The following is an 11,219-nucleotide window of genomic DNA, read 5'->3' as shown; positions in this document are numbered from 1 at the left end:
GAGAGGCTTTCCCTTGGTGACACCCGTGGGATGTCAAAGCTCCTCGGCAGCAGCCGGCTCCCTGGGGTGAAAGCTAGAGCCTGGGGTCTGCTGTGAGCACTGAGGCCGTGAGTGGTGGGGCTGCACAGGGGGTGCGCGGGGATTTTGGCTGTTAGCTGTCAGCACTGCTGCAGGCAGTGTCCTGCTCAGGGTGGCTGCGGTATCAAGGACTTACTTTTTCCCTCCTGGGTTTTGCCCATTTGTTGGTCACAGGGCTGGGGACAGCTGATGTCACTTGAGGTCCTCTGCACCTCCTCTCCCTCTGGCTTTGGCTGCCCACTTCCCTGGGGGACTCCTTGTGCCTGCTCCTGCCTCTGCCTTGCCAGCATGCTGCTGTGCTGCACATTGCTCCTGAGGGGACTGGTGGCACCCCTGAGCTGTCACTAGTAACTACTGAACATATCGGAGCATGCTGGAACAGAGGGTTGGGACAACTACCAGCACTGTCAGGGAGCAAATTAGGGACCTCCACACGTTCCCAGCGAGGTGAGCGCCAGCAGTCCTGGTACCTGAGTTATGGATGCTTGTGACGAGGCAGCCGAGCAATTAGATCACTTCTCAGACCCATTAAGCATCACAGACTGAGACTAAACAACTTTCCATTTTCTTTGCAATCGCTCATACAAGACGTTTATTGTTTGCCTCTTGCTGCTCAGCATGGCAACGATGCATTCGAGCACAGCCTCCCCCAACCCCGTGGGAGCAGCGCAGGGTGCTGGGGGAGGGGGACAGGCTGTGCACACATGGTGAGGGTGCCATCGTCTGCACACTTGCACACTCACCAGCAATCAAGCAGATAACCTGCGTGTCAGCTATGTCGGGACAATCTGGATGGGTGGCAACGCGGCAGGTGGGCACGGGGAAGCACCCAAGCGCTAGGTGCTGCACGGTGGGGGCTACACCCTGCCCAGCATCCGCGCAATCCACCAGTTGCAGGGCATGATGATCCGGCAGATGACCCTCCCGCCCTGGTAGCAGTAGGGGTAGGGGTAGTAGCCCAGGAGGGGCTCGCAGACCCGCCGGCAGTAGCGGTTGGCACGGCGGCACTGGGCACAGCAGTAGCCTCGCTCGTCCCACAAGGGGTGGAACTCCAGCCCGTTCTCTGACTGCTGGGAAGAGACAGTGTCAGCGCAGCAAGAGGCTGCATGGCCAAGGCACCCTGGGAACACAGGGAGGATACCCCAGAAGCGTGGACAGGACACCCTGGGCACCCCAGAAGCATGGGCAGAGCACCCTAGGAACATGGACAGAGTACTCGAGGAGCATGGGCAGGACATCCCAAGGAGCACAGCCAGGGCACCCCAGGAACACAACGAGGACACCCCAGGAACACAATCAGGACACCCTGGGACTGTGGCCAGGACACCCAGAAGCATGACCAGAGTACTCTAGGAACGTGGGCAGGAAACCCCAGGAGTGAGACCAGGACATGTGGGACAATGGGCAGGGCACCCCAGGATGCGATTGCCCGCACTCACGTAGTCATTGACAGGCAGATCCTCCTCGGTCAGCTGCCGTGCCCGACGCTTGGGTCCTGGCTGCACATCCTTCTCTGCCTCGTGTTCGCTCTCCCCATCCAGCCAGCTCTGGTTGTCTAGAAGCAGCTCAGGGTCATCGTCTTCTGTCCCTTCAAGGTTGGCCAGCTCAGGAGCTACACGAAGAGCCCAAACATTGCTGTCAACAGCCAGGGAGTGGGGGGACACAGGCAGCAGCAGGCATTAATGTCTCTACCAAAATTTAGTGCCAATGTACAGGAAAAGCCCAAAAGCCCACCAGCAGACCAGCTGTGCTCCGTTGCCTCCTGCTCTTACCAGGCTTGGAAGTAGGGCTGTAGGAGATAATATGGTGGGAGGAAAGGGCAAAGACATGTCCTACCCCCACCCTGTGCTCAGGGGTGGTGTTGGCATCCCCTCCACGGGGCTGCAGGTGCAGGGAAGCACATCTTCGTGGTGGGCTGTACTGCTGGGGGTGGGAAGGGATTTGTACAGCCCCAGCAAAGTGACATGATTTGGGGCAGATTAGACCCAGCTACACCACCCACAGCTTAGGTAAAACCTACGGTGACGTAAATTTCCTTTGCTAAAACTCAACTGCAGATGGGATCTAACAGCGGGGACTGAGGAAGCAAAAGGGGACAGCGGCCGAGGACAGCAGCATCAGGGCTCTCTGATGCCCACTTGCTGCCAGGATCATCAGTGGCCGTGGGCTGACTGGTACCCGTGGGGAGCGAGATGTGCCTCTGCGACTGCAGAGCGGAGGGAGTTTTCTCAGTTGGTTTTTTAAAACTAGCTCATTCGGATAGAAGTGGGTTAGAGACAGCGGGTAATTACACTGGCAGATCTCAGAGGCCGCAACCTCTGTGAGGGCTGTGTAGTGAGCAGCTGGAGGTGGCAACCCCGTTGTGTGATTTAGATGCAGATGTCTGCTCGTGCTCTGATGTTCATGCAGTGACTAGAATTTAGGCGTCCCAGTTTCCAGCAGCGCTGCTTTCTTTGCAGGTACAAAGGGGTGGGTTTTTGCCTTGTTATGAGGAAGGTGGCCACTCTGCAAAGTGCAGGGCAGTGGGGAGCCGACAGAGACAAGTGCTTTGCAGAGAGAAACTTCAGCCCCTGCTGTTACATTTGCCTTGCTCTCTCTTGGTTGTGGCCAACATGTGTTCATGTCTGAGATGTACAAGGCTGTGGAAACGGGTTCCCACCACGTCGCAGTGGGGACGTGGCAGAGGGGGACATGGGTGGTGGCAGGGCTGCTTCTGGTGAGGGGTGTCACAAACACTTCAGGGAGGAGATGGCTCCTTGTACCTGCTATAGGCGTGGGGTGGATCCAGTAGATGGTCACGTTTCTGCAGATGTCAAAGATTTTGGAGCTCTTCAGGAACTCTTTGTTCTGAATGGGCTTTTCCCCAGGAACCCAGACCACAGACTGCTCAAAGTAGGTGGTCGTGATCTCTTCTCCCTGGAGGAAGAACAACGTTTTCACCCCGGTGTGGTGAGACACCCTTTCCCCACTGCTGGCTGCTCCTCCTCCCCTTGGCTTACCCAGAGGCCCCTCTCCCCTCCCAGAGAGCAGCTGGACTTCATCTGCCTTGGTTGGTGGTGCTCGCAGGGTGCCCGTGCAATGCCCTGCTGGTCCTCACGCTGGGACACCCATTGTGAGCCTTGTCTCTCCTGCCTGTTTTCAGCCACTGCCCCCTGCTCTCTCCTCTCTCCACTCATCATGCCTGAAGAGCCTTCTCCTGTGCAGTCCCCACCATCTGGAAGAACCTTCTGGAGCACCCCAGCTCATTTAAAACCCAAGATTAAAACATCTCCTCTCTGCTTTGCTCTTACTATTTAATTTCTCTCTCCTTCTGCTACCGATTTTGTGATCGAACACTTCTAATTTATTCCTCACAGGAATTCTTTGCATGGCTGTATTCTGTAATTTATACCACATGTCTCTGCTGTTGCATTAGTCCATGGTGTGTTTTGGCAGGTGCTTAGGGAGGGCGATATATAAAGATTATTGGATGGGTCTGTGCCGAGCTATCTGCCAAGGCAACGTCATGTATGTTGGTGGTGGTGGCCCACAGAGCAAGCTGGCAAATGGCATTTTTCTCTCCAGAAGGTGTCTGGAGCTGTATTTCTCTTTTACAGAGTTTTTCCTTATGGTTTTGGGAAGTTTTAGGAAAGAGCCAACACAACCCGACCCAGTCTGAGGCTTTTTTGGAGCCTCTGGTGAAAGCTGGGGGGTTGGGGAGGTGCTGCATGAGGGACCTGGCACTGCGTGGGCTCTGGGAGGAGATGACTAGAGCTTAAATCTACATTTATCTCATTGGGTTTTACATTTTAGCTCTCTACCCGGGGCAATGTTCTGCTAAAGCCTGGGAAGTCATATTCCTTTTACGAAGGTAGCCGAAAAAATATATTAGCTTCTTACAGCATAATCAAAGAATCGGTATCTGGGAATTTGGGTCATGAATTGGGGAAATGTTTCTGCCCACGCTTCGTTTCAAACGCATGTCCTGCTGGTGTTTTATCTGCAACAGCTTCCCTGGGGGGGATTCAGTCTGCTAACACCCCCATCATGAAATGGAGGAGCGGGGAGGCTGTGCTGTGGTGGGGCTGTGCCACCGCTGGGGCCTGGGGATGGGGACGGGGACAGGGGACAACTGCTTTCAAGGGACTGAGCCATCACCCCGGGTTACGCTGTCAAGGAGGGGTTAAAATATGGAGTAAACCACTTTTTTTCCATGCAGCAGGCAAAGCGCTTGACTCCTTGCAGCAGGATGTGGTGGGCAAAAACTAGAGGGGTGTAAGAAGCCACCAGGCACATCCGTGGGAGACAGGTCTGGGGGGGACCGGGAGGTGCTGCAGCCTGGTGCTTCCCACCTCCCAGGGCTGTACGCCAAGCGCTTTCTCAAATCGCATTTCTTAAACACGGCTGCTCTTTTAAATTCATTACTTCTGCCTCATTCTGCTTGAGAACGCGAGGCTCAATTCTTGGAGAAAACAATTTGATTGACTTTTTGGTGCCTGCTAATCCTGAGCTGCCTTGCGACCTTTTGACTACAACAGGATTATTGTTCTTGATCTCCGGTATTGTGCTGAGAGGTTTTTGTCTGTTGGCTGTCTAATCCTGTCTCTTTCCACTTGTTTTTAGAAGCAATCCTCTGAAATAAGATCATTTTATGAAGCGATCACAACTCATTATTTCTTTATTGCAGCATCTCTGGGAAGGCTGGAGCAGATGAGAGGGCGGTGGGGCTGGCGGCCACACTCCCAGTGCCAGGGAGAGGAGTGGGCTTCCCGGGGGCAGAGGGGGGGTCCTGTTTGATTCACCTACCTCAAGCTCAGGGATCTTGGCCTCTGTCGTCTCAGGTAGGACTTTAGTCTGAGTTTTGATGAAACATTTTTGAAGTCCCACAAAGAAGATGCCAGTTATTCCCTACAGCATCAGAACAAACAGCAAAAAAGCAATCAGGGCAAAGCAGGAGGATAAATAACCCCATCATATGGAGGGTACAGCTGGAGGAGGCTTTTTCCTGTTGATGTTTTCGTGCAAACTCTGTTCAGCGGTGGTGCTAAGATGTACTAACAGGTTCTCCTAAGGGATATTGCATTTTATGGTTTGGGAGAATCGGGCTTTTTGCAAACATTTTAAGGCAGACAGTCATAAAATTTTACTTTGCTCCCCTTCTCCTTATAACTATCACGAGCTCTCGTTATCATAAATAAAAATATGCAGAGTAGCATCTGACCGTTATGGTTATATGAACATTGAGCCCCCAGTTCCTGCTAGGCTATTAGCTGAAAATTTTGCCATATGCCACTGCACAGGGTATTTCCCTACAAATTTTAATTAGATTTCAGAGAGAGTCTACCACATTGTCATGAGGTTTTAATGCTCTCCAGACAGACAAATGTACTGGGCTTGGATAGATTTATGATGATTGCATTCCTTTGCAAGGGTAAATCCAATAACTAGGTCTTGCTTTTGAGATGTATTTCACTGGAACTGAACCACGGCACTATTAAATACCGGTGGAAGCGTATGTAGATACACATCTCCTTTCCTTTGAGAGCATCCCCAGGGAGTCTGCGTCTGGGCATTGCTCTCCCTGACGCAGAAGCAAATCATCCTGGGGCTTGCTCCAGCGACCCTGTGGTGTCCTGAGGGATCCCGTCGGTCCTGCTGCAAGACCGCAGGCAGGGTCCTGGGGACAAATGCTGCTGCACTCACGTTTTTGAAGTCATGGATCTCCAGGATTTCCTCGCTGCCGTTCCCGCTCCTGAAGGTCTCCGTCCTGGCCAGTGGGTCAATCTCCATCACAATCTTCTTCTTCTGGCCGTGGCTGAAGAATGTGTGTTCCATGTCATAAACCTGTGAGGGCCAAAACCGCATGGGGGTCGGCTCAGCCCCCAGCCGATTTCACACGCCAGCTGCTGGGTGAGCAGGCTGGTGCTGGGTGCCTGACCACTGATGCTGAGTGCTCTGCCACAGGGCTGGCTGCTTCCTTGCACCCCAGCTCTGAGCCAAGACAATCGTCCGGATAGTGCAAGGAGAGGCAGCTCCCAGGCACCAGGGCTGGGAAGAAGGGCAGGATGGGGCCAGGCTGCGGGAGGACAGGTATGTCAAGCCTGGGAGAAGATGCTCATCCCATACTTGCGCCAGGAGCTTTGCCACAGCTCAGCCTTTGCTGGTGCTTTCTGTGGCATGAGTCACAAAGCCCAGGCCCAAGGGACCTCACTTTTTGTCGCGACGGAGGGAAGTCTGCTGATCACTCATATTGAGTGACTGTGTCTTCCCTCCGTCGCGACAACTTTTACTTCTCCCTGGCTTGCTTGGTCTGTCATCGCATCCCTGACTTCCTTGCTCCATCATTGTGTCCCCAGCTTGCTTTCTCCATCACTGCATCCCTGGCTCACTTACTCCATCACCATGTCCCTGCCTTGCTCGCTCCGTTGTGTCATCCCTGGCTCACTTTCTCCATCTCTGCACCTTCTGTTTTTCCTGGAAAGGCAGAGGTAAGAGCCTCTGTCTCCCTGGAGGAGATCAGGGATTGCCTGTGAATCAAAGACCTCCTCGAGGGCTGCTGAAGAGCTTCAGGGCATAGCAGCCGGCTCCCCAGCGGCACTCATCCCTGCGGGGAGCTGGGGTGAGCATCGCTGTGGGGAGCAGCCCTCTCCTCCTCGCAGGTGCTTGCTGCACTCAGCCAGCCCAGCAGCCCTCCAGTCTCTGCGGATGCCTGACCCTGCAAGCACGAGCAGCGGCAGATGCTGTTTGAAGCACAAAAATGATCCTGCTGGTGCGGTGAGAGCCGCCGAGCCTTGGGGAGCCTTGTTTTCCAAATCCAATGGTGTTCTGCGGAAGCAAAGGGCTTGTGCAAAACCACTCAGGTCCACAGGGCAGGGGGAAGTGGTGGAGGCATGGGGATGGGAAAGCCTCGTTTGTCCCCTGGCATGGCTGTGGAGCCAAGGAGGGAACACCCTGGACCCCAGCAATGTCCTGGCAGGGGGCAGGGGCTCTGCCTGCAGTCCCAGTCTAAACTTCCTTTCACAGACCCTTGGTTCTTGCACATCCCTCCCCATTAGGGGCTTCAAACCCTCTCAGCAATGTTCTCAGCATCAGCATCTACCGTTTTGCAGCTGCTGGAGGAAGCCTGGGCACAGGACAGGCCATGCAGGTGGTAACTGCCGGGTACCTTTACCCTTGCTTAAAAGTCAGAAGAGTGATGTGTGCCTTGGCAGTCATGAGCATCTCCTCTTAGTCAACGGGAGGCTTTTATAAACATATATAGCTGTCAATGTATTTTATGGTATGGTAAAAATAGTCTGAAGCCTAAAACGTCTGGAAGGCCGCCGGTTTTGACTGGCAAAATGCACATGGTGCCATAAATCATTTCCAGGAAGGTAGGATCCCGGGTGGCACCTTACCTTCAAGTGCCTCTCCATTTACAAAGAATTACTTTTGCCAGTGCAGTGGCCAGCTAACCCATTTGGGCTTTGCTGGCTCCGTGCTGCTCAGAGAACTGTGAGATGTTTTATAGGGCTAAAAATGACACTTGCTCACAAATGGTTGAAATATGTCCCCCTGCGAGGCCACGATGAACCCCTCGTTAGCTGACTCATCGCCTTCGCTCCTCGGCTGTGCTGCCTGGCGCGGATGCTGCCATGCAGAGGGCAGCACCGTGTCCAAGGCCACCCCTCAGAGGAACAAATTGTCTTTAAAGATTTTTTTTTCCACTGTCCAATTGCATGAAGGGAGCTTGAAGGGGATTTTTTGTTCTTTAAAGAGTTTGATTGCCCTTGGTTTATATTTTTGAGCCTTAGGAACTTCCAGCCTCCTGCATCCTGCTTTTTCTGGAGGACTCCGGGGCCAGCTGGAGAAGCTGCTGCCCCACGGCTGCAGAGGACGTGGTGGTGGTGGACGCCGGGAACATCAGCAGGCAGCTCCACTGCAGGAACATCTCCGCTTTCCTGTGACCTCTTTGCCTGCCTGTCAGGCATTGTGAAGGGCTTTCAGAAATTCTGATGGACTCCATCCTGCACCAGAGTCTGCCGGTGAGGATGCTGAGGGCCAGTGCTGTGGTTAACCTTTCCAAGGGTGCAGCAATGGCTCTGTGCTGCTGGCTCGGAGAAAACCTCCCCTCCAGGGGTTAACAGCCTCTTCCCCCCATAGCTGGCACGCACCCTGTTTTTCGAGGAACAGTAGAGACTTTATAATCGACTTGGCAGTAGCCTGGAGGCACATATGGCTTTTATTGCTTTTTCTTTTATTTTTTGGGGTATTTATTTCTCTTTGCTGATAAGCAGACAAAAGTATCCGGTGAGCGGGGTGCTTCCTCTGCCCGGCGGGAGGGCAGCCTGGCTGAGCTGGCATGGCTCCGGCATGGGGCAGGGAGGAGAAGGGAGACGCCACCGTGGGAAAGGGGCTGCCTTGGCTGCACATGGGAATTTTGGAGACGCTCTTGAGAGTCGGCAAAACCTGCTGGCGCCAGGGTGCAAAGCAGGACCTCCTGGGTGAGCATGGAAACTCAAAGGAGAGGAGGATGAGGAGCACCGGCCAGGCTGTTGGCTTCAAGGTTAAGCAATTTGCTTGGGGTATGGGATAAAAAAAAGAGTTTTGGCAGAATTGCCAAGATGCTGGGCAGCAGTGGGCAGAGATGTATGGGAGATGTGCAGCCCCGTCGCCGCCCCGCCACACTCGGCGCTTACAGTAGCGTCTGTCTGGGGAACTGGGAATAAACGAGCCCAATCCAGTTAGCAGGAGCTCCTCCAAAAGCTAATCTGTCTCACCGTCCCCTCACATTGCAGACACATTAAAGTAAGAAATATAATCCATTGCAATCAATCACCACTGCGTCCTGGCTTTCTCTCCTCTTTATGTGGTGGCATAATGACTTTTCCACCAGTTTCTGGCAAGATAATTGAAATGAAATGGAAAATATTTTCTTACTTGTCATAAAATTTGCTGCCGGTGAAAGAAGAGTAACTTTAACTGTTTGTGGCGTAGCTCCCATCCCCTGTAATTGTCAGGGAAAGAATGCGGTGACAGAGAAAAAACCCCAGCTCCTACAAAGTAAAAGCTGGTTATGAATAATACAAAGATTTTTAAAAGTCCCATGAATGCTTGTAGTCTAAGAAAATGCATTTTGTAAAGTTGCCTGGGTTTCGGGGTGTAGTTAAAAGTTTCGATGAGTGGGGTGGGGGGGAATGACAGCTCTGTCTAGGGGAGCGGCACTCTGAAAGGCTGGATCAGAGGGGTTTTACTTACTTTTCTGGGTGTTGGGTTCCAAAGATATTTGACACCAAGAAATATCAGAATAAGAGAAATGAGCAGCACACTGAAGAGCAGCCCGCAGATCTGGTATCTGGTACAGGTCTTCTTTCGCGTCTTGGAAGCTTCTGCCTAATTAATGACAAAACGGTGATAGCCAGAGGTCTGCTGACGATTCAAGGAGGGATGAGTACACATGCATATCAGACATTTATCATACTGACAAACTGCACGGTGGCAAAACAAGCCATGAACTTACGTCCAGAAAGCGGCAGTCCTCCGGGCTCTCCCGAGCCGTCCCTCCCATGGTCTCCTCTCTGTGCGAGGATGCGAGCCCGCTCCGAGGTGGAGTTACAGCAGCTCTGGGCTGCACATGCAGTGGAAGGCTGGGTCACTGCCGCCCCCGTGACGGCGGCTGCCAGCGTCCCCCCACAGCCCGCGGGCCCCGGGGGGTTCCGCAGCGCTTGCTCTTTGCAGGGTGCAAGCGATTCCCTCGCCTTTGGAGACGAGCCCGCACGAAGCTCTGCTGCGTGGTGCCCACCAGCACAGCCAGGGGCCCAGATTCTCATTTAATCTCTGCTCCTGCCCCCCACTTCTGCCCATGCAGTGATGGCTGGAGGTGCCCAGGCTGTGCAAGGGTTCCTGGCACCCCCGGCGCGCTGGGGATGCGGGCACTGCTGCTGGGCGCTGCTCACCTCTGCTCATGGGTGCAGCGGGGCTTCTGCAGCAGGGGCAGGCTGGGAGCTGCTGGCGGGGTGCCTGCAGGGCAGGGGGACACGGGCATGGCAGGGGCAGGTGTGCACGTGGGCACGTGTGTGCATATATATGTATGTGCATGTGCGTGCATATGTGCATGTGCATACGCCTGGGCACGGGTGCGCATGTGTGTATGCGTGCATGCATGGGTGTGCATGTACATGCATGGGTGTGCATGCACGTATGCGTGTGCATGCACTCACTGCCAGCCCTCAGCAATGTGGTGTGAAGGCCAAGTTCTCCCACGGAGGACTCCGGCATCCCGTGCCTGTTGTGTGCAAAGCCTTGCCCCAAAATTGGCCCAGCCAGGAATTTCCTGACTAATTTTTTTTACTGAGTTGAAAAATTTCCATTTGTTGAAATCATATCATTTCATGGAAATGAACCCATCTTAAGAAAGGCTTTCAGAAATCCACTGTGAAGTTTCTAGTCTGAACAGGATGAGGCTCCCTGGTGTAGAGGAGCTGGCATGGACTGTTTTTCCAAGCTGTTTACTCTAATAAAAACCCAGAGTGCATCATGCACTAATTAAAATTGCACTGAAAAAAAGAAAATCCACATTGAGTTTTGCTCAGGGTGAGAAATGGAGAAAGAAATTGCTTTTAGCGGGTCTGGTGCTGGCTTCGTGAGTGTGTTGGGGCAGCGCTGCCTGCAATCTGGGGGTAAATCTGAGTGGGACAGAAGCGGAGCTGCTGAATAGCTTGGGGAAGGCGTTGGGCATGTGTGTGTGCAGGGGCTGCGTGTGCCCTGGTGTGTGCCAGCTCCCTCCAAAGGGGTTTGGGCTCCCCGGGGCAGCAGTCGCTCCTCACCCTGCAGCCCTGCAGCAGCTCTGGGACCAGATCCCTTCCCTTAACGCAGCCGCAGTCACTTGGGGATGTAAAACACACCAGAGGTTTTTAATATTTGAGAGGCTAATAACAGGAGGGAATCGTATTGATGGGTGAAAGACAGCAGGTTATTTGAAGGAGAAAAATCACTTTTTAATGGAAAGCAGTCACAGGTAGCCTTTGAAAACACCTGAAAGGTTTTGGAAATCTAAATGCAGCAAATCTGTACAGACAGGAGGTTTGTCTCTCTTCACTTTTCACCAGAAAGTTTTGCTTCCAAAGCTTTTGTTATTCACTGGAAACTGAAATATCTGAAAACATTTTCTTTTCCTGTCAAAA

At 53.2% G+C, this 11,219-nt stretch overlaps 1 protein-coding gene across 1 annotated transcript; it reads right to left on the bottom strand.

The window, feature by feature from the left end:
- Positions 1–244: 244 nt before the first annotated feature.
- TNMD (tenomodulin) lies at positions 245–9,684 on the bottom strand. Its single transcript, XM_056360170.1, has 7 exons — positions 9,557–9,684; positions 9,295–9,429; positions 5,761–5,901; positions 4,864–4,965; positions 2,841–2,994; positions 1,518–1,690; positions 245–1,145 (listed from the first exon to the last, which is right to left on the bottom strand). The coding sequence occupies exons 1-7, from the start codon at positions 9,602–9,604 to the stop codon at positions 936–938; spliced, it is 963 nt and encodes a 320-aa protein (XP_056216145.1). The 5' UTR covers positions 9,605–9,684; the 3' UTR covers positions 245–935.
- Positions 9,685–11,219: the final 1,535 nt, after the last annotated feature.

Source organism: Falco biarmicus, chromosome 14, assembly GCF_023638135.1.
Source record: "Falco biarmicus isolate bFalBia1 chromosome 14, bFalBia1.pri, whole genome shotgun sequence".
Taxonomy (NCBI): Eukaryota; Metazoa; Chordata; class Aves; order Falconiformes; family Falconidae; genus Falco; species Falco biarmicus.
This window is presented reverse-complemented; position numbering and strand designations above follow the sequence as displayed.